This window comes from Pan paniscus, chromosome 11 (assembly GCF_029289425.2).
Source record: "Pan paniscus chromosome 11, NHGRI_mPanPan1-v2.0_pri, whole genome shotgun sequence".
NCBI lineage: Eukaryota > Metazoa > Chordata > Mammalia > Primates > Hominidae > Pan > Pan paniscus.
In genome coordinates, this window is record NC_073260.2 from 28,637,756 (window position 1) to 28,664,334 (window position 26,579).

The window sequence follows — 26,579 nt, forward strand, 5'->3', positions numbered from 1 at the left end:
ATTGGGTCTTTGAAATTAAACCAGCTGTTAGGGATAACAACATAGTTCCTTACAAACAAAGTTCATTAAAGCAACATGAAGCAATTCAATTTTGTTTTGTGAGATCAGCATTTTCAAACATGTGTCTTATTTTAGCATGCTTTCTTGGCTAAGAAAAAGGACTTTATTCCTTTATTCCACTCTTCTGACAAAATATAAGATGTTTCTTAGCCATTTTTCTGCACACTCCAGAAAATGTTACAAGCTCTCATAAGATTCCCTATGAAAGAATCTAAAATGTCAAGCAGTAATTAAAAGTGCTGTTTCATTTATTTTAGAGCAAATGAAATAAATCTTTACGCTAATCTGTACAATTAGGATAGCATTAGGATTCCGCTAGTAGGTATCTAAGGAAGGCAGAACTCAAAAAAAAAAATTAGAAATGCCTAGAAATATTAGAAGCTTTAAGTTCACACCTTAGTTTCTTCAAAATAGTAAATTTCTCTTAACCTCCAAAGTCTTGGGAGAACTCTGTGTTACCTAGATGTGGCAGTCTGGCACAGGCCGTGGGGTCCCAATGCATGCTGGGAAGCTTGCTGCATTCTGGCACGGACAGCAAATGCATCTCGGATCTGTAGAGTCCTCTGTGGGTCTTCTCTTCCATTGCCAGCCATTCTTTTGCACAGAAGAGCTCCTTTACTGCCAAGCAGTACTCTCTAAAATAGTATATGGAGAACAAAACTTGATGAATCATTACATGTTAAAGCAAATTTGTGGCAGAGCCTAAATTCTGTGTTTTCAAGACATCATCATGGTAAATTGTTCTTGAAAAAAGCGCGTTTATGAAAGAAACTTTTTACTGTAAATAATATGAGACCTCATGAAATCTAGTGTACTGTCCCGTGAGATGAAATGCTATCTCGTTTTGTTGTGAAACACAATTAATGCTAGTCTAAGGGAAAAAAACGTCAAATTTAAAACATATTAGATTGGGAATCTCTGATATGTCTTCTCCCAACTTCATATTCAAATAACAACACAGGTAGAGGAAAAAGGTATACAGAGTTTAAAAAACACACCTACTGAAAGTCAGGATCATTGTCAACCAGTTTCCAGCTTGGAAGATTTTTCTATGATCTTGGGGCTAATGGGTAGAGCTCGAGGAACACAGTCTGGGCCTCTGTGTGCTTTGTCCTCTGAAACAGAACACCACCACCTCCCTGGCAGCTTATAGGAGGGCATGTGGGTCCTTACTCAGCCCTTACTTTGAGGCACGGAATCCTGTCCCGTTGCTCTGCGTGCTTCCATCTGAGAAAGCCAAAGTATTATCTGTTTGAATATGAAGCTGTTATGTTCATCTACATGTTGTATTATGAGTGAAGGGGCTGAAGAAACACTAATTGGACTACTTGGAATTTTGCAGATTAGTATTTGTTTAAGCCTGATAGAAAATAGGACAAACTGCATAGGAAAAACCTGGTTAATTTCAAATTAAAGTATTTGGGGTTAATAATAAGAGGAAATTAAAGATAATTAAATAAATTAAACATAATAATAGCAGATGTCCTTTATTCAGTATCTGAAGGATTCAGAGAGGAGGAAATTGTAAGTGTGTGTGTGTGTGTGTGTGTGTATATATATATATATATGCCACAATGGTGTCTTTTTTCATACTTATTCCCACACTCCTACTTTCCTAACTTGCCAATATGTGCTAATTGAGTATGCATAGAATAAAAGGCTGTGCATATGAATGTGATGAGATGCAAATATATTCTTATATGAAGAAAACAATGGGATTTATAATTCTTGGTGTGTGTAAGGGAGAAGGGAGTATAATGGGGCTTTCAAGACTTCTGAGCAGGTAAAGGACCTGAGGAGAGTTGCTTAGCTTGGTTCCACCCCTGGGTTGTATAAGCACATTTTTTTGCACGCAGACAGCATAGTTAAAGTGTAAATCAATATGGGACATATGAAAACAACTCCATACTCCACATTATGCAGAAGAAGCAAATACCTGGGAAATTTTTTTATTCTAAACAGAAGAACACATTAATGAATGGCTTTTGGTTTGCTTTGTTTTCATTGCCATGCACTAAAGCATGCCCTCTATAGCAGAGTTTTTCACAAGAAAAAACAAATCAAGATGAACTATAGACTAAAAAGTAAGATAATTTGAACATGGAAGTAACTACAGAAAATAGAAACCACAAAAAATAAAACCAACACTTAATAATCTTCATTGAAAATAGAAAACAAATGGCACTGCAAGAAATAAACAAATTTGAACTAAATATTCAATTGAATGCAGAAAGAAAGGACCTAACTGAATGCAAGAAAGGCTAAACAGATGAAAATAATGTGTGAAATAACTGATAAGGTGGAGCAAGTAAGAAATTCAAAATCAAATAATAGTGTTTCTCAGCAAGAGAACCAGAGCACATAAAAAATAGAAAATAATCAAAGATGTGGTATAAGAAAACATTTTTAAGATGAAAAGGGCACAGTGTTTAGGACATATTACCCATTATTTTTATATTATTTATGTTACATGAAAGAAAACAATGAGAATAAATCTATCCCCAAATGAATTTTACAAATATTTTGAATCTCAACGATTAAAGAAATAATCTTTCTACAATCTGGAGAGAGGAAAATGTTCCTTACAAAGGAACAAAATTCAGGATTGCTATCTTCTACTCTTTATTACAACATGGTCAGAAAATAATTGGTCAGAGTCCACAGTTTTGAGGAGAAGTAACACAAGTGAGGAGAACTAACGCAAAAGCTAACACTTGTGTTAACACAGACTTAAATACCCAAAAACACATATGTACAATGACAGAATTTTTTTTTACATGTGAAAAACACCTACTCCAGCTGAATGAGAGATGAGTAAAGAAGAGATGAATGAACAAGAAGTGAATTTAAATTAGGAATTTAAGAAAAAGAAATATTTTATTTGAAATGAATGACAATGAGTATCAATGATAAGTAACATAGTATAAGCTCCTCCAAGTATCTACTTATACATGATTATGAAATCAAATGTAAAAGCTAAGAATAATGTTCCAAAAATTGAGCATATGCAAATAAAATATAATTGAACAATACAAATATGGTTGATAATTTCAGGTAAAGTTTCAAAGAACAAGTGTGGAAGATGCAGTACAATTATGCTAACTTAATTAGGTCTACCCTGAACACCTTATTTTTAAAGTTACAACTTTCCCCTCTCCCTTTGTTATTCCCGGTCTTCCTTAAAGCATTCCTTTTTTCTTTTTCCATGACATTTAACACCTTCTAAAGTTATATATAAGTTGTTTATTATGTTCATTAATATATCCCAAATGCCCAGTGTAGTACTTGGAGCCCAGAAGGAGATCAATAAATATTTGTTGGACAAATAAAATTCCATGTCGTTCATGAAAAGAGGCACACATCATTGAATGACTGCTTATGTTAGGTTGGGGCAAAAGTGATTGCGGTTCTTGCCATTACTTTTAATGGAAAAAAAACACAATTACTTTTGTACCAACCTAATAATTAGAAAACCATGAGTGATAGCACGCTTTTAAAAATCTCACAAGCAAGTAGAAGTAGAATATAAAATGGTTGACAACTTCTGAACTAGTTTGATGAATAAAGGTAGAGACTTTTTCAAAAGATATAACAAAAAAATGAAGATCAAACTTACCAGTTATCAGCAGTAAATTCAATTTTAGTTTAATATTTCTTGGTGCAAAAAGCAGGAGTCAGAATTGCAAGAAAACATTCTTGGAAACACAATTGTGAAAATTTTGACGCATCACTATTAAACTATTGGATCAAATAGCTAATACTCATTTAAGAGCAGAAAGGATTGAACATAAATATATGAATTTTGTATGTTAATGGAAGAGACTAAGTCTTTATAAATGCCAATTTTTATTATTATATATCAGAGAAAACTCTATAAAATATTAAAATGTAAAAATTTTTAGATTATATTTTCTTACTTCAATGGGAACAAAATATTTGATGATGAGGATTTTAAAAAATAACATTTTTCCAATAAAACTACTTATTTAAATAACAATGGGAATTAGAAAAAAATTTTAAATGTATACTGTGAATGACATAGATTTAGGAAATAACTATGATTTTCTAATAAATTTAAAATTTCAATGAAAGGGATTTTTTTCTTTCAAAAAGGTGAATTATTTTCAAGATTAGAAAGAACATCTGTGGCTCAGGCATGTAAACTGATCTGGGACATAAATGCTGGAAAGTTAATAAATGTATTTTGTGCTAGCACATGAAGATAAAATTTAATTTTAATTCTAGTAAAAATTTCTGAAATTTCAATTAAGAAAGAGTAGAATCTAATTAAGATTTATAGTTTTATATTATATATAAACTATATATAATAATTTATAATTATTTATAGACCATATTTTTCCATCAGAGGAACCATAGACTATCAATCAAAAATCTAATAGAATACTGTAAAGCAGTTGTTGCATATAAATATAATAAAATGAAATGGCTTTATTATATAGTAGTAACAACTCGTTAACAAAATGGAAAATAATACACATTTGTTGGCAAGGATTAATGATTTATGATTGATGAGACTTGATTCCTCTCAATAATTAGGAGGTATAATACCAAACAAAATTGGAATAAACTACAAATTGCAGGAATAAATTATTTGGTTGATCCTTTGTGTCTAAAGCTGGTATCTGACTTTTTTGTTGTGGCTGATGAGTCTGTCATCTTGAGTGGCCTAACATTTCTATACTAACTTTCCTTTTGATACTGCAGTTGTTCAAATTAATTGCTTTATAATTCTTAGGCAGCATGAAGGGGAGCTTGACCCTACCTACTTCTTCACATAACTATTTCCATCTCAACCACACAAATAAAAGCTGCAATGAAAAGGAACAAACCACTGTTACATGTAGCAATGTGGATGAATATCAAAAACATTATGTTGAACAAAAGAAGTCAGACACAAAGCAGTATATATTATACAATTTCATGAGTATGAGATTCAGGAGCAAGCAAAACTAGTTGTCAGAGAAATCAGAACGGCGATGCCTTTAGAGATAATGGAAGTTGATTAGAAATGAGCATAAGAGGGCTGGGCGCGGTGGCTCACGCCTGTAATCTCAGCACTTTGGGAGACCGAGGCAGGTGAATCACCTGAGGTCAGGAGTTCGAGACCAGCCTGACCAACAAGGTGAAACCCCATCTCTACTAAAAATACAAAAATACCTGGTGGCAGGTGCCTGTAGTCCCAGCTACTTGGGAGGCTGAGACAGGAGAATTGCTTGAACCCAGGGACAAAAAAAAAAAAAAAAAAAAAGGAAGGAAATGAGCATAAGAGAAATTTATGGGTGGTGAAAACATTCTATGTCTTGATTGGGGTAGTGGTTACATTGTTGTATACGTTTGTCAAACTCTGAACTATATGGTTAAAAGGGGCACAGTTTCTTGTATATAAATTATACTTCTATCAACTAACTACCTCAAAAAAAGAATACATTTTTAGAAATCTGATTAATACGATCCAAAAAATTACATAGTTCAACTCTAAAATGTACAAATTCTAAAGAAATTAATGGCAGTTTTATTAAAATAAGGAACAAGGGAATTAATTGCATCTCTATGTTTTATGGACATTCTAGCCTCCTGTAATAACTATATTATAATTAATACTCTTGCAACAACAGCAATGACTATAAAACACACCTAGTCATAAATTTAATTTAAAAAAGTAAGAAAGAAATCACCAAATTTTACTAGCAGGCATAATACAAGATCTACATAAAAGGAATGGCATACCATACTCCTAAATGAGAATACTCAGTAATGTAAATATAGCTCTGTGCCCTAAGTTAATTGTAATAAACTTAGCATCATTCTGATCAAATTCTAAATGGTATTTACATGTGGACATTGGCAAAATGTTTCTAAATTTTATATTTAAAAATAATTATATAGTGAGTTATATAATACATAATTATATATTACTTATTATAAGCTATAATTATAATTATATATTAATTATATGTTATATAATTAATATATAATTATAAATTATATCAATTATATAAGTACTATATAATTATATATATACTATAATATATAATATAATTATATAGCTTATAATTAGTTATATGATAATATTAAGGATTATATATTATTAATATAATTATTAATTGTTATTGATAATTATTTTTAAGTTAATATATAATTATATTATATAACTTATATAATTATTTTTAAATATGAAATTTAGAAACATTTTGCCAATGTCAACATGTAATAAAAATAATTATATAATGAGTAAACAATAATTTTTTAAAAGATGAAAACCTGTGAAATTCGTAGCACAAATTGAAATTAATTATAAAGACAGTAATTAAACCCGAAGTCTCTAATGCAAAAATAGAGAAACCATCCATGAAATAGAATTCAGAGTACAGAAATATAGATATAAGTAAATATAAGTAAACACACACCTCAGTAGTGACCAACTTTCTGGGTTTTAGCAATGAAAGTACTGTGTTCTTTTTTTATACAATGGAGTCTTGTGGGTTTTGTAATCAGAAAACCACAATGGCTGTCACACACACAGAGAATTTTTCTAGTCTAATTATTATTTCTCTCAAGCATCTATCCATGGTGTTGAGCTGATTTGCCTGAGTGTCACTGTGTAAGTATGATAACTATCCCGTGGCCACCACAAATTATGTTAGTAGTACTAAAGGAAAAGCTGATAGAATCTACTGTCACTTTATTTTGCTGGTTACATTCTGTTTATTATACACGTGCTACTTTCTAGCAAAAGGATTTTCACTGTTGAGCAGTACATCAAATAAACAATTTTGGAGAATCCTATAAAGAAGCCCAAGAAAGAGAAATCTAAACTAAAGAAGTGATAATTAACAGAGACACTATTTTTTCAAATAACTGCAAGGACAGTTGAAATAGCATCAGTATTTCTTAAGTTCTATTAAAACAAATTTTACTGCCCCTCACCCACTCTTCCCATTTTTTTTGCAGTAATTTTACTTTTTCTCTCCTTCTCTTTCCCCTTCTTATTCTGTCAATGCTGAAGTCCCTAGAGATTTTTAGATAACATGCCTGATCACAATACAATCTTCTTAGATGAATAAACAAATTATATTACTCTTATAGTGTCTCCAAACGCTCAAACTTTGCAGTAAATTGAGGAATACAGAACTCTAATTTAATGACCATACTGTTGTTATTGAATGCTAAATAGAGAGTGTCCTCAAATTATTGCAATATTTAAATAGTTTCTGGTTTTATCAAAATAGAAGTGGAAATGTGCTGTGTTGGTTGTTGTCATGGGGTTTCCTCAACAGAAAATTTAGGAATAACAATGTCTATCTAGTTTCTGACATATTCCATGAGTGTGATTTTTCCTTTAATCCTCTCAGTTCTACCGTGCAGATGAGGAAACTGAAGTTTAGCCAAGACCACACACATCGAGAAAGCAGAACTAACAGTATTTGAACTTTGTTCTATTTAGCTCAAAAACTAGATTGATTCTTTTTTTTCTACATAAGAAGTAATTAAAGATGAAGATAATTCTATTGAACATAAATTTATCAATTTCAATATTTAAAAAGTATGGGAGTTTAACAAAATATCTATTTATAATCTAATTCCCTCCTATAACCACCCAAATGAGGCAACAGCATCAGAACTTAGAATTTTGGATGGAATGTACTTTAAAATAACATTCAGAGATGCTTGGCATGGTCTCATTTATTGACAAATAATGTACAGTTTTTATTTTCTCTATCTTGGCTTACTAATGAGGTCCATGTTTAAGATTTCTCCTTTCATCTGATAGCAATCTGGGATATTTATGGATATGATAATAATGTGAACAATAACAAGAGTAATGGAATATTACACCATTTATGATATTTTCTAGAGGTTCTAAGTACTTGTATTTTAGGTTATCTTTAGTGATTTATATGGTAGAAATATTGTCTGATTAATTACCTCCTATTTGTTTCTTTGTTTGAGACGGAGTCTCAACACTCAGGCTGGAGTGCAGTGGTGCAATCTCGGCTCACTGCAACCTCTGCCTCCCCGGTTCAAGTGATTCTCCTGCCTCAGCCTCCCGAGTAGCTGGGATTACAAGTGCACCACCACACCCGGCTAATTTTTGTATGTTTAGTAGAGACGGGGTTTCACCATGTTGGCCAGGCTGGTGTTAAACTCCTGACCTCAAGTGATCCACCCACTTCGGCCTCCCAAAGTGCTGGGATTACAGGCATGAGCCACTGCACCCAGGCATTAACCTCCTATTTTGGATGAAAACCAGCTTTTCCTTTTACTGTTGCATATTACAACATTTTTCAAAATCTCCTTCTGTTGTGCAGATAGAAAAATGGAATTTTTCCTTTGACTTATTTTTGAGATTTTACCTGCAAATGGGAATAGGAGTAGGCACTACTCCAGGACTGCACTCCTGGAAGATGTGGTTACACAACAAAGCCTCAGCAGCTGGCCGGCAGACTGGGCTCACTACTTTCAGTTCATTCCAGGCCGTGTGGACCAGTAGCTCTTGGGCCTCCTCAGGGTCCGCATAGGAGGTGTTGAGAAAAACAAGAGCATCTTTTGCCAGGACTGCATTACACACCTCCCCTCTGTACTGGGCGCAGTAGCCTTTGTTATCTTTCTGTGGTTTACTGAAAGAAGAAATGAACAACATTTCTAATCACATGCTATTTCTTGGCATTCATTCTGCTTTTCTTTTTTTTTTTTTTTTTTTGGTTTTCACATCTGTGTCGCAGAAATAGGAGAAAATTGTACTAGTAAATTGGTTGACATGCTCCATTTGAATATTGTCTTCATTTCCAGCTGCAATTATATCATCTCTAGCTACTCCACAGGGCTATTGAGAAGGCCAAATGTGACGATAGATGTGGAAAGCTTTGGGAACTATGAAGGACTGAATAGATTTGGGTATTTTTAATATTTTACATTATAAATAGAATCTGACTACTCTTAGTTAATAAGCTGATATAAGCAAAGATGCATCTGGAAGACATTTCGTTATGATGGTTAACAAATAATTGAGCATAATAATAATTGCTCTCAGCTAAAAAGTTTGCAGCTTGAGGAACATAGTTTATTTATGTGTTATGATAGTTTACCTTAATTTTTGACAACATATACATCTTTGCAACACCTTCCACACTCAGATTCTCCCACTCACACATCTTCCTAGAATTCCATTAAAGAAAAAGAAAGTGATGTAGGGAGGAGAAAGCAGAAATATGGCTTCCAGAGGAGCCAAGTAGCACCTTCAGCTTTGCTGTTTTCTCATCATGGCTCATCACATGGAAAGTCAACTGGTCACCCAGTGCCTCAGTGATCTATTCTGTTGAATGATGTAAGTAATTACTCTGAACTCGGATTATTGTGTGTTAATGGGCCATATATCAGGGAGAAACCTGTAAATGCTAGTGCTAGCACAAACAGGATTAAAAACTTATCTGCTATAATAACTGAAGACAATTGGGAGAATGGAAAATGCTGCTGGTACTCTCTTCACACATCTACTTGTTCCCTTAATATAATGCTGGGAATTATAACAACTCATATTCTCACCTGACAAACATATATTGAATACTTATTATGTGTAGGCACTGTGATGGTCTCAGTATATTCTTATGCCTTCTATCAGATCTTCCATAGTGTTAGTAATGACTTAAGAAAACTCTTAAGTTATATTCTCATTTAGATTTGTACAACTATCGAATTTAGTTTTTCAATGTCTTTATATAAAGAATTTAAAGTAAGAAAATTAAACAAATTAGAATTTGTGTCAAATTTTAAAATTGTTACGTGACCCCATTTGAATTTAAAAAATTAATACTATAATTACAAACCATCACTGGCAGGTCTTTAAAGCAAATTCATTAGAATGAGATATAATACATTCAGGTAAAGCGATGAACTTCCAAGAAACACAGCTATACTTTAAAACAATATTTTGTAATATGGAGTCTTCCTTTAATTCATACTGGCCTTTTTCTAATTAGCCAACATGAGTTTTACTGTATCCCTTTGTTTGTTGGGAATATTTAAAATGAAGGCCTTGAATAAGAAAGCACAAAACTCCACAAAAACTTTCTCAAGCTAAAGGTGAGAAAACCCCCAGAGAAAATTAGGCAGAAACAAGGATGCTGTTGTTGAGGCTCAGTAAACGACACCCCAAGGTGAAGGCCTAAGAAGCAGCCTCAGAAACAGACCTTCTGCCCTCCTGTCTCTCCTCTCTTTCTTCCCTCAGGCAAACCTTAGACACTAGAATCCCTCTTCTCCAAGTCAGATCATAGACACCAGAACGCCTTTTCCTTAAGGCCAGCCATAAAACCTAAACATTTACTCTACCCACCCCCAGCTTTTCTGTGTAACACCTGGCCATAAAGAAATTCAGACCCTCATTCCAGAGGGATCCTACCTCTTGCCTGGGAGGAGCGAGTGCTGCACAGAGGGGCTGAGAAAAATCTGAACAAGCAGGATGGGCTAGTTTCCCCACTCAACCTGTTAGCATTAGATCATACCCTTTGTGTCTAATCATATTTCTACACAGCTGTTCATACTTCATTGAACCTAAGCATAAAAATGGATTGCTTTGGCTGAGTGTGGTGGCTCACACCTGTAATCCCAGCACTTTGGGAGGCCGAGATGGGTGGATCACCTGAGGTCAGGAGTTTGAGACCAGCCTGGCTGACATCGAGAAACCCAGTCTCTACTAAAAACATAAAAATTAGCCGGGCGTGGTGGCGGACATCTGTAATCCCAGCTACTCGGGGGGCTGAGGCAGGAGAATCACTTGAATCTGGGGGGCAGAGGTTGCAGTGAGCTGAGATTGCACCTCTGCACTCCAGCCTGGGTGACAGAGCGAGACTCTGTCTCAGAAAAAAAGGATTGCTTTCCCTGTATCTGGGGTCTTTATTCTGAAGGGTCCCATGTTATGTAAAACTGTGATGAAACATATTTGTTATGCTCTTCTCTTGTTAACCTGTCATTGTTATATAGGTGTCAGCCATGACTGTTAGGATGGGAAGGAAAGGAATTAATCCCTAACCAGCTTCTACACTGTGCTTTAAGAAACTATATAATAAGGAGTAACCAGAAATATCTCAAACTGGTTTACAAAATGGTCTCACATGTTGACGTAATATCTCGGCATAAAGGGGGATGAATAAAAGCATGTGTGACCCTTTACGCTTAACAGAAAAAACTCCACCATGTAAAAATTAAATATTTCTCAATGTCTCCAAGCTGAGAATTATTCATTCAGGTTTTGCTGTCATGTGTTAACTATTCAATGATGCTGTTACTCATTTTCCATGAGTATTTTTAAAAATAATAGACATTCATGATGTTTCCTTTAATTATACATCAAAACACACTTTTTTAAAAAACTGGAAACTAAGAAAAAGTACACAAAAGAAAAATTAATGAAAATAACTTCAGAGATAAGGATTACTAACAATCAACTAATAATGAACGCCTCTGTCTGAATTTCTGCTAGTATTGAATCCTCATTAGTTTTACAGCATTAAGTATATAATGCAAAATAAAAATGAAAAAGAAAAAAGACAATAGGTTTTGAATAGAAATGAGAAGATCTTAGTTTTAATTTTGCTTTTTCTTCCTAACAGCTTGATGACCACTAGCTTATACAAACCCTTTATGTGCTGGGAAAAAACATACACATACAAAGTATATGATTATTATTAGTTTTCTACATTTCATTTCTATGATGTTCCTGGAATAATTAAGGACTTGGCTTTGGTATTATATCAGTGCTTGGATTAGCTCTAAAAGGTAAGGCACACACAAGACCGACGATTGATTGATCTATCTATCTATCTATATCTATCTATCTATCTATCATCTATCTATCTGTCTATCTAAATTTATATATATCTGAATTTGTTTATCTATCAACTACCTATAGTTTCAGTGTTTCAACCACTTCCTTTTCCTCTCCTCTTGTGCAGAAATATAAGCCTTCAATTTTACACAGTGATCAAATTCTAGATGCAAGACACAGAGGCCAACTGGAACATTTTGTCCCTCAACCCCCTAAATCTATCACTTCAAACATTTTTAAAAGGAGCTCACAGCAAGAACTGGGGAATGAGGTAAATGCAAATAATTTCCATTGGTGTCTTCTGTTGTCTTTTGTAAGTGACAAGACCCCTCCATGTCCAGCTAAAGTTGTGTTTCTCTGCCTGCAGTTCGTGGTACTGCTGATGGGGCAACACTAGAAGCAGCTGGTCCTGTTGCTCATTAGAACCGTGGGACAGAGGTCACAGGGATCCATTCACAGAATGCTGGTTATTTCGGAATCATCAGCCAGACTAGCTTCTAATAATGCTAGTTAATATTGCACATGGAACCAGTCCCTCTCTTGCCTCCTTACAATATAAACTCTGTTGACTTCTCTTTCAGAAAAGTTCCCATTCTTGTAGAGGCAATAATGGATATTTGATCTCGGATCTCCTTTTCAACTTCTTTTATAACAGACAACCCTATGTGGTCAAAGGGAGTAGGTAAAGAATTCTCACTGCACCTCTTACTCCTATTTCTCTCTACTTTGAAATGCATGAATCACATTCAATAGAACATTTTAAAATGTTATCTTCAAGTTTCTCTGAGGGAGATGTCTACTCCCTTTGAACACATAATATTTTGTCCCAAGGGCTTTCCAGATGACCAGCCATGGCATGTTTGTGTTATGACAACCCCAAGACTCTAGTGGAAACTCCACATCTTACTTGCCTCCCTCCCTGCACAGGCACACTTGACAGCTGTACCTCTCCTCTGCTTCAGACAAATCTTCCCTTTTTTAGCAACTGCTTTATCTCTCCTTGAACATTCCCAACAAAGGTAATGACAGATTCTGTGCTACTTCCAACCTTCAAAGCAAACGGGAACTGTTTCTATTCTTTCGTGTCTAGTGTCTTTGTATATAATTTATTCTCCAAGGCAGGGGTCAGCAAGTACAACCCACAGGACAAATTTGGCCTGCTGCCTGTTTTTTTCAGAAGGAGGGTTATTAAATGGCACTTTTATTAATTTTAGTTTAGATAAACTTTACTCTGCTAAGGCAGTAGCTCCAAAATTGTTAATAAAAATTATTAAAGCAATATTTAGATTAAAAAATGGACTAAGAATTTTTTCTTTTTTTTGAACTGAGAATTTTTGATACCACATTAACACGCTGGAATGCAGTCAATTATGACAAATCACTATCCTATATACTTAAAACTAGTTTAATTCTTCATATAATGTGTATCATGATTTTCACTGCTTTTCAGAGCAATATATACATCCACATGGTATTTCTTAAGATCTTTTTAACAGTAAAACTTTCTTTAAAAAGTGTTTTTAGTTAAAAAAAACTATTTTTTTTATTGTGTACCACATGATGTTTTAAAACATGTACGCATTGTGGGATGACTAAATTGAGCTAATTAACAAATGCATTACCTCACATACTTACCATTTTCTGATGATGAGAACACTTAAAATCTATTCTCAGTGGTTGTCAAGAATACAATACATTGTTATTAATGATAGTCATTGTATTGTACTCTAAATCTCTTGAGATTATTTTTGCTATCTAACCAAAATTTTGTATCCTGCTGCCTGTTTTTAAACGTAGGCTATGTGCTAAGAATGCTGTCTTAAAATTAATTACACTCCATAGAGTTTTATGAAGGTCAGTTTTAAAAGTACTGCAAATAAAACACTGTAAGTTGCAAAAGGTTATATTGCAAGGGATACCTTCTTATATATAGGTTAGAGCTATAAGGGGGAGTTTGGCAGTTCTGGGTTCCATTTCTAACTTTATCATTTACTGGCTGTGTAAGCCACTTGAACTCTCCAGTTCAAAGAAACTTTCTTAGGTTTTTTTATTTTTTTTTCTGCAAAATAGAGATAACAATAATACCCATTCCATGGGGATGTCTTGAAGATAGATTTAAATAATGCATGTGAAGCTCAGCACAGTGCCCGATCCATAGTAAGTATTCAGTAGAGGTTACCTGTCTTTCACTTCATCATACTTACTAAAAGGATTAGAAATTAGAAAGTTTCTAAAATGTTACAGTGCTCAGCAAATAGTAAACACTCAATAAATGGCATGTCAAATAACAAAAACAAAACACACTCCACCGCACTCCAGCCTGGGCAACACAGGACCCTCTCACAGACAAAAACAAACAAACGAAATCCCTACAAAACAAAACATTGGAAACATTGGTACAATAACAGTTTCTTACCTCCATTCTATTAACAGGAAAGGAAGTTCCCACAGGAAGTCAAATTAAAGGAGAAAAGAAAGAACGTTAGTACATTTTCATCTTATGCTTTGGCTGAGATTGTTTTGATACTACTGATCTCTAAGTTTCTGAAAAGTTCTCCGCTTCTGCTAGGAGGCCAGATGCTGCATTAATGGGCAGATTCGGAGGAAATGAAGAAAATACTGAGTATCTTTACGAAGCAGGTTGTTTTCAAACTGAGTCAATCATGGGTAACATCCACCAAGGCAATATCTAAGCTCAGAATTTCCCTCCATTAGCTACCCAGGGACTTTACATTAAGAAATCAAGATGTGGGCCGGGCGCGGTGGCTCACGCCTGTAATCCCAGCACTTTGGGAGGCCGAGGTGGGCGGATCATGAGGTCAGGAGATCGAGACCATCCTGGCTAACACAGTGAAACCCCCATCTCTACTAAAAATACAAAAAATTAGCCGGGTCAGGTGGCGGGCGCCTGTAATCCTGCTACGTGGGAGGCTGAGGCAGGAGAATGGCGTGAACCCCCGGGGGGCGGAGCCTGCAGTGAACCAAGATCGCGCCAGTGCACTCCAGCCTGGGCGACAGCGAGACTCCGTCTCAAAAAAAAAAAAAAAAAAAAAAAAAAAAAAAAGCAAGATGTGGAGGTTAACAGAGAAGATGCATAAAGCAGACTTGGAAAAAAAGAAAAAAGGAGAAGGAGAAAAGAAAAGAACATGCAGAGGAGAGAGGGTAGAAGAGAAAGTAGGCAATGGTTGTTCTCATAGACCTGGCTGCCTCAAGGCTGTGTGCCCTGGGTAGCTGCATGGCATCTGCACTCAGAAGGGCCTCGGGCTTAATTTAATGTTCTGCTGTCCCTACCTTGAAATCCTTACCGTTTTTTGAACACCTAGCCCTGCAAATTATGTAGCTGCCCATGCTCACGGATGTAAAAACTCAGGGCTCTGAGGAGAATATGCCTCTCCTCTGGTGGTATGTGATTCCCAGGACAAACAGCCCCAACTCAGACTCTGCCAAGGCATGAGAATCCCGGCAAGGGTGTGATATAACCAGCATTTCTGAATTATTCCATTTTCTTTCTTGTAAATTAAAAACTTCACACTCTTTACCAAGTGCTTGATGGTTACTTCGTCCTGTCCTCTCAACCCTCATTACGAAAATAAACAGTAAAACACATGCTTTGTCTAAAACCAATTTGCCATATTAAAATTTCTCCTAATGTTGAGGTCTAACTCCGTTTTGAAGGTTTTAGATCCATTTGGGTGTTATTTTGGGGGGGATTTTTAAGGGCTGTAACATGAATTTCTCTGAGAGGGCAATCTTCTTAAAATACAATGAGCTTGTATTTCTAATCATTCTCTTTTAGATTGGTGAGGGTTGGTAACTACAAGGTGTTTATAACTTTGAGTGTATGACTTTTTTGAATCTTTGTGAGCTTTTTATTCAATGATCCTGAAGAATATTTTAACTTTGATTTTAGGTTCGGGGGTACATAATTCAGGTTTGTTGTGTAGGTAAACTTGTGACTTGCGAGTTTGGTGTATAGATTATTTCATCACCCGCGTACTAACCATAGTGCCCAAAAGTTGTTCTATTTTTTTTTTTACTAATCCTCTCCTTTCTCCAACCCTCTACCCTCAGGTAGATCCCAGTGTCTGTTGTTCCCCTCTTTCTGTCCATGTGTTCTCATTATTTAGCTCCCACTTATAAGTGGGAACATGCAGTATTTAGTTTCCTGTTCCTGCATTAGTTTGCTAAGGATAATGGCCTCCAGTTCCATACATGTTCCTGCAAAGGACATGATAATATTATTTTTTATGACCACATAGTATTCCATGGTGTATATGTGCCACATTTTCTTTGTCCAATCTGTCATTGATAGGCATTTAGGTTGATTCCACATCTTTGCTATTATGAATAGTGCTGCAACGAACATTTGCATGCATGTGTCTTTATGGTAGACTGATTTATATTCCTTTGAATATATACTCAGTAGTGGGATTGCTGGGTGGAATGGTAGTTCTGTTTTTGTTATCTTAGGACTTACCACACTGCTTTCCACAGTGGTTGGACTAATTTACACCACCAGCAGCAGTGATAAGAGTTCCCTTTTCTCAGCAACCTCGCCAATGTCTGTTATTTTTTTATTTTTTATTTCTTTTGAGGTGGAGTCTCACTGTGTTGCCCAGGAGGGAGTGCAGTAGTGTGATCTTGGCTCACTGCAGCCTCTGCCTCCTGGGTTCAAGTTATTTTCCTGCCTCAGCCTCCCAAGCAGCTGGGATTACAGGCATGTGCCACCACACCTGGCTAACTTTTGGATTTCTAGTAGAGACGAGGTTTTGCCATGTTGTCCAGGATGGTCTCAGACAGCATCTGTTATGTTTTGACTTTTTAATAATAGCCACTCTAACTGGAATGACATGGTATCTCATTGTGGTTTTGATTTGCATTTCTCTAATGATTAGTGATATTGAGCATTTTTTCATATGCTTGTTGGCTGCATGTATGTCTTCTTTTCAAAAGTGTCTGTTTATGTCCTTTGCTCACTTTTAAATGAGGTTGTTTGTTTTTTTCCTTGTATGTATAATTTCCCTGTAGATTCTGAAATATTAGACCTTTGTCAGATGTATGGTTTGTAAATATTTTCTCCACTCTGTAAGTTGCCTGTTTACTCTGTTGATAGTTTCTTTTGCTTTGTAGAAGCTCTTAAGTTTAATTAAGTTCCATTTGTCGGATTTGCTTTGGCTGCAATTGCTTTTGGCATTTTCATCATGAAATTTTTGCCAGTTCCTATGGCCAAAATGGTATTTCCTAAGTTATCTTTCAGGTTTACTGTTTTAGGTTTTATTAGGTCTATAATCCATCTTGAGTTGATTTTTGTATATGGTGTAAGGAAGGGATCCAGCTTCAATCTTTTACATAAGGCTAGCCAGCTATCACAGCACCATTTATTAAATAGGGATTCTTTCCCCATTGCCTGTTTTTGCCAGCTTTGCCTAAGACTAGATGGTTGTAAGTGTGTGGTTTTATTTCTGAGCTCTCTATTCTCTTCCAGTGGTCTATATGTCTGTTTTTGTACCAGTACCATGCTGTTTTGGTTACTGCAGTCCTGTAGTATAGTTTGAAGTAAGATAGCATGATTCCTCCAGCTTTGTTCTTTTTGTTTAGGGTTGCCTTGGCTGTTTGGGCCCTTTTTTGATTCTATATGAATTTTAGAATAGTTTTGTTTCTAGTTCTGTGAAGAATGTCGTTGGTTGTTTGATAGCAATAGCATTGAATCTATAAATTGCTTTAAGCACATTGAGCAGTGTTCTGTAATTCTTATTGCAGAGATCTTTCACCTTCCTGGTTAGCTGTATTCCTAGGTATTTATTCTTTTGTGGCAATCATGAATGGGATTGTGTTTCTGATTTGGCTTCGTGATTGTTGGTATATAGGAATTTACTGACTTTTGTACATTAATTTTGTACCCTGAAACTTTGCTGATGTTGCTTAACAGCTCAAGGAGCTTTTGGGCAGAGACTATGGGGTTTTCTAGATATAGAATCATGTTATCTGCAAACAGGGATACTTTGAGTTCCCCTCTTCCTATCTGGATGCCTTTTATTTCTTTCCCTTATCTGATTGCTATGGCCAGGGCTTCTAATACTATGTTGAATAGGAGTGGTGAAAGTGGGCATCCTTGTCTTATTCTGGTTTTCAAGGGGAATACTTCCAGCTTTTGCCCATTCAGTATGCTGGCTCTGTGAAACCAATTTCTTTACTTCAGCAGAGCTTTATCAGGTTTTGGCAGAATGGAAAAGTCGTCATAGATGGTATTAATTTGTTAACACTCCAGTGGCATTTTGAAAACTGTTTTTCAAAATGTTATGATTCTTACTATAAATTCATTTGGAAATGATGCACATTTTGCATTTTAAAACTTTATCAATTAGGGCCAGGCATGGTGGCTCATGCCTGTTAATTACAGCACTTTGGGAGGCCCAGGCAGGAGGATCATTTGAGCCCAGGAATTCAAGACCAGTCTGAGCAACATGGTGAAACTCCTTCTTTACAAAAAATACAAAAATTAGCTGGGCGTTATGGCACACACCTGTAGTCCCAGCTATTTGGAAGGCTGTGGCAGGAGGATCTCTTGAGCTCAGGCAGAGGCTGCAATGAGCCGAGATCACACACCACTGCATTCCAACTTGGGAGGAAGAGAGAGAGACTCTGTCTCAAAACAAAACAAAATAAAACCTTTATCAGTTAGATCTCTTGATAAATAACATGGAATGGTGATCAAAAGAGGGACCCATTTTTCTTTATTCTTTTAAAATATGAATACCTCACTAAACAGAAATGAGCTCTGAGAGTATGCTAATTTGGTTAATGCATACATATGTATATATATACACATACATGTAGAGTTCATAGACTCTTATAATAAAGGAAAGTAGCAAGGAGGCAATAATAATCAAAAGGTTCATTTTTTAATGGAATAAATTTCATTCCACTAAGTATTTTTAGCAGAAATTCAAAATTGTAAAGAAAAAGACTTTTTTTTTTTGACAAATTGGCTAAAGAATAATGCAAGTGTTCAAAATGAATGGAACAGAAAAAGACAGTCACAACAATATGTAACAATCTCATGATTCCCTATATGTGATAAAGTATTAGCAATACAAAAATAAGTCATAAATACTCAGCCATATTATTTGGTAAATGTTTCTTTCTTTCTTTTTCTTTTTTTTTTTTCGAGACAGAGTCTCACTCTGTTGCCCAGGCTGGAGCTCAGTGGCACAATCTTGGCTCACTGCGACCTTTGCCTCCCGGGTTCAAGCGATTATCCTGCTTCAGCCTCCTGAGTAGCTGGGACTACAGGCACCTGCTGCCCTGCCTGGCTAATTTTTGTATTTTTAGTAGAGATGGGGTATCACCATGTTGGCCAGGCTAGTCTCGAACTCCCAACCTCAAATTATCCACCCGCCTCGGCCTCCCAAAGTGCTGGGATACAGGCATGAGCCACTGTATCCAGCCAATATTTCATTTTTAATTCTGAATTTTCAACATTAGATGCAATAGTCATCAGGCTAACTGAAATTGAGTTAAGTGAGTTAAGGCAAACTGGTTTTAGAAGTTGATTTTGGGTGAATTAGTCTATTATAAATGTACTGAATTAATCCCATCAAAACACCAGTATTTTCATTTCAACTACTCACAGCATGGACCCCCTTGTATTTATTTTTTTTTTCCACCAGTAGTTGGAATGCCCTCAAAAAGTAAGACAAATGATTGTAGGAAACATGTAAACACACACACACAGACACACACACGTAGGAAATATGTAAACACACACACACAGACACACACACACATACAACTTGACATTTTTCCTTGGAATTTACTAAAAGGCACAATCACCCCAACCTTTGTTGCAATTTGTAGGCCCTATAACCAGACAAATAGCTTTGGTTCTCAGCCTTCAAGTAAAGATGAAGGGCATCTCAGCAAATATAAGGAGAAAGGGGATGAATTATTTCCCTAGATCTTCTCATTCTTGAATGATACAATGTAAATGGTAACAACACATCTCATGGAGTCATTTTTCAACTGCCTAAGAATTAAGAGACTAGGACTCAGAGACAAGGAAAGCATTTGTTTTGTCTTTTTTTTTTTTTTTTAATAATATTACTGTCTAAAAAGAATTGCAACAATCTGAGGGCAGAGTGAGAGGGTCCAGGAATAGAACTCCCCACCATTGGGATGGTAGGGACATGGGACATTCCTGTGTGTTCAGTGGATGCTATGAAGGTAGCTAAGTTACCAAGAAGACTGGACACCAGACAAAGAACCCCAGTCATAAGCAATTGCAGGTTACCTCAATAGGGATTGAGATCAAGGACTGGGGATTATGAGAGGTTGAACCAGTAAAGAATCTCCCACATCAGGGCACTGTGCAATACACAGTCTTCAGAAGGACCCTCCAAAGAACCCAAATGTCCTAGGAGACAGTCAGTATTCAGGTACCACCTGCAATAGAGAGACATTAATAACCCATCAAGGCATTAAAAGCCTGGATGCTGCACCTGCTGGGTTTCAATACCGGTTCTGCCATTTACTAGCTGTGTCAGACTGGGCACCTTTCTGAGCATTAGTTTGCTCATCTGTGAAATGGGGATAATAAAAGTATCCATTTCATTGAGTTGTGGGTGTTAAATAAATTCATATATATATAGCACTGGGCACTGAGAATGTACCTTGCAATTGTTAGCATTATTATTATTATTAGTCAGAGAAGCAATAACAATTAACAGAGAAAGAACTAAAACATATTCCATTTAGGAAAACACATTTGCCGCCTTCCTTGCAAATCCTCTTCTCCTTAAATATGCCAGAGATGAAGAGGAACAGGAGGAAAGGGAAGAAGGGAAGGGTGTATAATAGTAGCAGACCCATTTTGTCTACTCTCCATGTTCCTGAATGGAAGATTGGCTGGCAGTGGAGAGAGTGAAGCAGATGAGGTTTAAATTATGTAAGAGGAGAGTTTTAAACTAGATCAGGCTGGGTTTTTAATCTCTAAACATTACCTGGAAATTATGGAATCTGCCTGAAAGTTTGTAAAGGGTTTGCTCTTGAGAGGGGCAAGGAGATTCTAAAAAGCATAATTCCTCAGTCCCCAATGGTTGGAGAAAACACCATTTTCTCTGTGTACCTGTCAAGTTTAAATTGTTCAATACACTGGTTACACATGTAGCCTCAGATCTTTGTTACCTCTCTTTATGAGTGATTCAAAGTTGTTCTGCAATCTACAATGCACTTTAAAAACAAACTTTTGATCCAGAGTAGGGTTTTAGCCAATAATAAGCTCTAAAATTTTATCCCTCCCCTAAATGGGTCACTTTGCTTAGGGACAGAAGGCCACATCCTTTTAGCAGTGAGAAAAGCTGGATTTCTTTGTGAAATTTCTTTATACATAAGAACTAACAGACTCTGGAGTGACTATGAAGGAAACATCAAGATGTCTCTAAGATTGGCAGGACTCCAACTGCCAGATAATTTGCTGGACAATAGCAAAATCATTATAAATGTTATACCTATTTCCATTCTGAAAAACATCTAGTAGATTCTTTCTGTTTTACTGAGATAGGCAGGCTGGGTTATAGGATTGTCATTTTGATCATCTAAGAGATGATGCCAATGATGTCAACAAATTATAAATTAGAGAGAATTTAAATTTTAGTGAACCGGGCAAGAGGCCTGCAAGAGTCTCTTAATTAAAATGACCAAAGGCTATGAAAGAGAATGAAGAGAACTCTATGTCACTGCCGAACTCAGGAAAGAAGTGCCTTCATGCCCCCAAATCTCATGGCAATTCTGCCATTATACAAATAGAATAGTGGGAAGAAAGACAGTGGAACACTGGAAAATTCTTCCAGAGAAAATGGCATATAATTTGGAAATACAAAGGCAGATTCTAATAGCAGCTGAGCAGGAAGATCTATTGAAAAGCAAGGGGGCCAAGGTTATGTAAATGATAGAGCCCTCATTTTGTAATGTGGAAGGAGCATGGAGATAAGCCAATGTGAAAGAGAATCCAGCCATAGTTCCTGGGAGGGGATAATGAGCTTCTATAGGAAATGTCTCCACTTGCATTTTCTTTTATTTTTGTGGGGGTGTATGGCTAGGAGATGAGGAAGGGGTCCAAGAACCTTGCAACTATAAAGTGCTTTAAGCTCAGAATTCAATTTTAAACAATTCTCAAAATATCCCACCAATATTTGTAGTATTTAAAAATTCTTAAAATATCCACCAATATTATAGTATCTTTAAAATTATCTAGAAGTCAGCAAAAACATTGGCTCTCTTCTGAAACAGAACTGTTCTAATATAAGAAAGCTGCCTGATTGTAAAAGGATGCTTACCTTTTATGCCTAACTGCAGAACATCTGGTAGCAATTTAATGTGGCTACTGGCTGTTACTCATTTATCCTTTTCCCTTTTATTAAGAACAAAAACAAAACGACTTTAATTAATTTAAAACCAGAGAAAGCCAGCATGGAATGCCAGGGATGGTGTCTGTTTTGTTGATAAGAACACTCTTTACCTATGATGGTTGAAGCACTGAGTGGTAAAGCAAATTATGTGCTACTGCTCTGTTACCAAGTCTCAAGAATTATCTCCAACATTGGGAGGAAACAGGAGTGTGGCTATCAGACATGAGAAAGAGCATGAAACATGTCAGTACATTCAGTCAGCTATACTGATTATGAAATAGTGTTCAAAGTTCCATTTTTTTTTTTCTGTAGTAGTGTGAAACATCACCTCTTTTGAAATAAGAAAAATAAAACCATGTGGTTCATCTGGGGAGTTTGGGAGACTCCAGTATTACCACATCAGATTTTTCCCTCCTGCTCAGTTTTGATAATACTACCTGTATTCATGTGACTTTTAAATTTAGTGACCAAAAGGCTTAGACCCTGAGGTCGATTCAAAGAAGGGGCAATATAGAAAGTGGGGGTTGTTGGTAGAATGGGGAGTGGCTTACATTAGAGGGGTGTGTGATCATAGGCTCGTCCCTGTACTCTGAGACTGGATAAACATGGATAGAACCATGGACTGCACTCTCTGATGAAGGACCTGTTGGTGCCATTGAGAATGGGAAATACAAATATGTATTTTATTTCTCTCTCTCTCTTTTTTTTTTTTTTTTTTCTTTTTGAGATGAAGTCTCACTCTATTGCTCAGGCTGGAGTGCCGTGGTGCAGTGGTGCAATTTCAGCTCACTGCAGCCTCCACCTCCCAGGTGCAAGTGACTCTCATGCCTCGGCCTCCCAAGTAGCTGGGATTACAGGCATGCGTCACCATACCTGGCTAATTTTTGTATTTTTTAGTAGAGATGGAGTTTCACCATGTTGCCCAAGCTGGTCTCGAACTCCTGACCTCAGGTGATCTGCCCGCCTCGGACTCCCCAAGTGTTGGGGTTACAGGTGTGAGTCACCACACCCGGCCTGTATTTTTCTCTTCTGAATCCCTGTGTCCATTTTCATGGTCTCCGGCTGTTTTAGGACTATGCTCACTATAGGTATCATAGGCTGTCTTGCTTTCTTCCACAGGGCTGAGGGTTCTGATGACAAAGAGAAGCATCTTGCCCAATGCCCAGCATCCTGGCAAGTTTACTTTGCAACTTGAGGCTTTATGGGGTTGTGACTGGAGGGGAAATGCAACTTCCTGGTTCATAGGGAGAGGTTCCAAAAGTTTTTCGGACTCCTTTTGATGACTAACAGTAAATGTAAATGAGTCAGAAAGAAATATATCACATTTCTAAAACAATGCATAAGGATTTGGGCAGACACATGGAAGAGTTTTGGAAAAATGAAGCCCGATCTTTATTTTTTGTTGTCCTTCAAACACTAGAAATATCATTAGACATAATCCTAAGCATAAGCATAAGATCAGCTTTTTCCATTTCCAGTTTTCCTGCTGGGAAGAGCAAATAAACAGATGGAGTAGAAATTTCAAAGGGAAACACGAGGAACATGACAGAGGGGGCTGTTGACTACTAGGGGTACTAGTCACATAGGGGAGGATGGAGATGGTTAAATGAGACAGCAGAGTTTGGCATTAAGGAAGCATTGCCAGAATGGCAAAAGAGGCGCCATGTCTGACTTGAAGTTCTGGACTTCCGGCCAGCCTCATCGGATGCCGAGAGAGAGGGGCCAAAAGCAGAAATGGAGAAAGCAGATACCATACTTGAGTTCTGGGAGATCTGGAGAGCATAAGGCCATGCTTCTTTCAAATGACCCTGAATGAAAGAGGCTCCAAGGATCCCTTTTTCATCGAAGTAGCCTCATTTCCCTAAAATACCAGTCCACGGAGCACCCCAGGGTTGGGAGGTAGTTTCCTCAGTGATTCCAGAGGGAACTTCATGGGGCTTCTAGCAGGTCTAACTCACAAGAGCAGGTCAAAGAGGAAGAGAAAATGGAAGTTGTCTCATGGGAGTTCAGAAGTCTTATTCAATCACACTCATGACACACCCTTATTAGGTCTGCCTCGGGAAATTTTGGGAAAAGTCGGGGAGTGTCAAGTCCCCTAATAATCAGTGAGAATCAACCAGACAAACAAATCAGGGGTTGGACAAAAGGGTCTTATTCCAGGGAATAACACTAGATGTGTAGCAATTTTTTAATTAATAGGCATGTTTCTCATTTATCATATCCACTCTAGACCTTTTTAGTCTTTTCCATTTTTCAGTTTTCGAGTAACAACTCTCATTTCTTTACTTGACTCCAAACATCGTGCAGCACTATGATTCTGTATATGGTCAGATTTAATTGTTGCCTTTGTGGTTCAGAAGAGCAAAGTCCCAGGTCCCAGTTATAGGTTAACCCTCTCCTTATGCTGCCTTCTCTACCTCTACCCAAGTTCCTTGGGTAGCTACTGTAAACATACCCCTGTCCAGAGTGACTTCAAGCCTCACTTCCAGGGTCCCCAACTTCTCCCCACTCTAAAGCTGACCTCCATCGCACTGCCATCGTCAAGCTCATGAAAAGTCATAGCTGGTTCTAGTCTACACAACCATTATTCCTACAGAGATAACTGCTCTTCATAGGCACTCACCTCTGCTGCTGCAGCAGATTGCAAGTTGCTCTCTGCTGCCACATGCCAATCTTTGCATTGCTCCCACCATCCCTTCCCCCATGCAAATGCCACTGTTATTTTTCCTGGGTGGCCATTGCTGATTGTCCCCATCCTCATTCTGGTCTTTCTCAACACTGATATCTAAGATGACCTCTCCCTACACCCTAGGACATGGCCTTCCTATACTGCCTGTCTCAGACCTTTAGGCTCTTTCTACCACTGGAAGATGCCGTTTTTTTAAGGTTACAGATTTCCCTGTTGGTGTTCCATTTATGGAGTTGGATCAGGTTCTCATCTGGGCTAGGACAGGAATGAAGTCATGATATTGCTGCATATAGTATGGTGGCAATCATGCCCTGTAGTCCTCTCGGCATCTTAAAGATTGTGTCCGTGGGATGAATCTTCCCTTGTGTGGAGTAGATATACCCATTTTATTAGGTTCCCCTCAGTGGTTATAGCACTGCCTTCACAACCACCTTTGTACTTATGATGAGTAGGCTCTAAAGATTACTGCACTGAAGGTTGGGGGAGATTCCTGACCACCTGCTCTTCCAGCTTCATATGCTGTGAAAAGGAGGAAGGTAGGGAGATTAAAAATTTGGATATTTTATAGATTTTATAGATCCCTTTTCTGAATGCAAATCCTAGAATAGAGGTGTATTGATCAATTAAGGAAAAAGCCAAAAGCAGATGGAGTTTTTCTAACTTCTTATTTAGGATGCTATAAGTAAAACACCCCACAGGGATCCCTTACTCCAACATGGATGACAACATTAATGTGAAAATGGTAGCATGACAAGGTTGGGCAGACAGCAGAACTGAGTTAGCAAGCCCAAATCTCTCCTGAATTCTGTATGCCTTGAAAGTGATCTAGAAGTTGCTTCAGGCCCTGTGAGGAGTACTGAAGGAGCTGAGTTGGAATTCAGCAGGCCAGCCACAGGGCCACAGTAGGGACAGACAGGGAGACCTAGCTTCTGAGGTTGCAGAGCAGAGTGTAGACAAGGGCATGATGAAGGATTTGGCTGAGATGAAGAGGGCTGTGCTGCTCCAAAAGATGTCTCAGGCTCCCAGGCTAAGCCAGCCAGGGAGGTCCCCTGGGCCCTAACCAAGCCAAGAGATAAAATCACAAGTTCAGCTGCAGACTTCACTAGAGATCCGGGGGTTAGCAGTGGTGTGGGGGGTGTCCAGAAGACACCACTGCCTAAATACAAATCCTCTTCTCTTTTGCCATCTAGGGAAAGAGAAAGAAGGAAGAAAAGGGAAAAAGAGCTCTGGCAGGGGTATCTTTGAGTGACCGAATAATGACCTGAAATGAGACTCTCCTAAGATTAGTAACATTAGTATTTTTCTTCTGCCAGTGAAAGTGCAGGTTAAATTAAAGTAGATCAGTTTATTTTCTTGGATTGAGTATTCATATGTAAATGTGATTCTCTCTCTCTCTCTCTCTCTCTCCGTGTGTGTGTATATAAACACACATACATACATATATGTTATATAAATATGTATTGATAGATTTTTATAAATATATGTTTATTTAACAGTAGGTCTTGACCAAATGTCAAATAATACAAAGACAGTGAGACCAGAATAATTCCAGGTAATTCAAAGGCATCAACATTTTTGAGTA

The 26,579-nt window shown here is 37.0% G+C and overlaps 1 protein-coding gene across 1 annotated transcript in view; it reads right to left on the minus strand.

Moving 5' to 3' along the window:
- MUSK (muscle associated receptor tyrosine kinase) overlaps window positions 1-26,579 on the minus strand; it is a 137,969-nt gene that overhangs the window by 28,724 nt on the left and 82,666 nt on the right. The window contains exons 8-10 of the mRNA XM_034967957.3: window positions 14,319-14,325; window positions 8,436-8,699; window positions 520-695 (exon numbers count right to left, since the gene is read on the minus strand). Of these exons, the coding sequence (XP_034823848.1) occupies window positions 520-695; window positions 8,436-8,699; window positions 14,319-14,325 (447 nt within the window). The remainder of the gene's footprint in view (window positions 1-519; window positions 696-8,435; window positions 8,700-14,318; window positions 14,326-26,579) is intronic.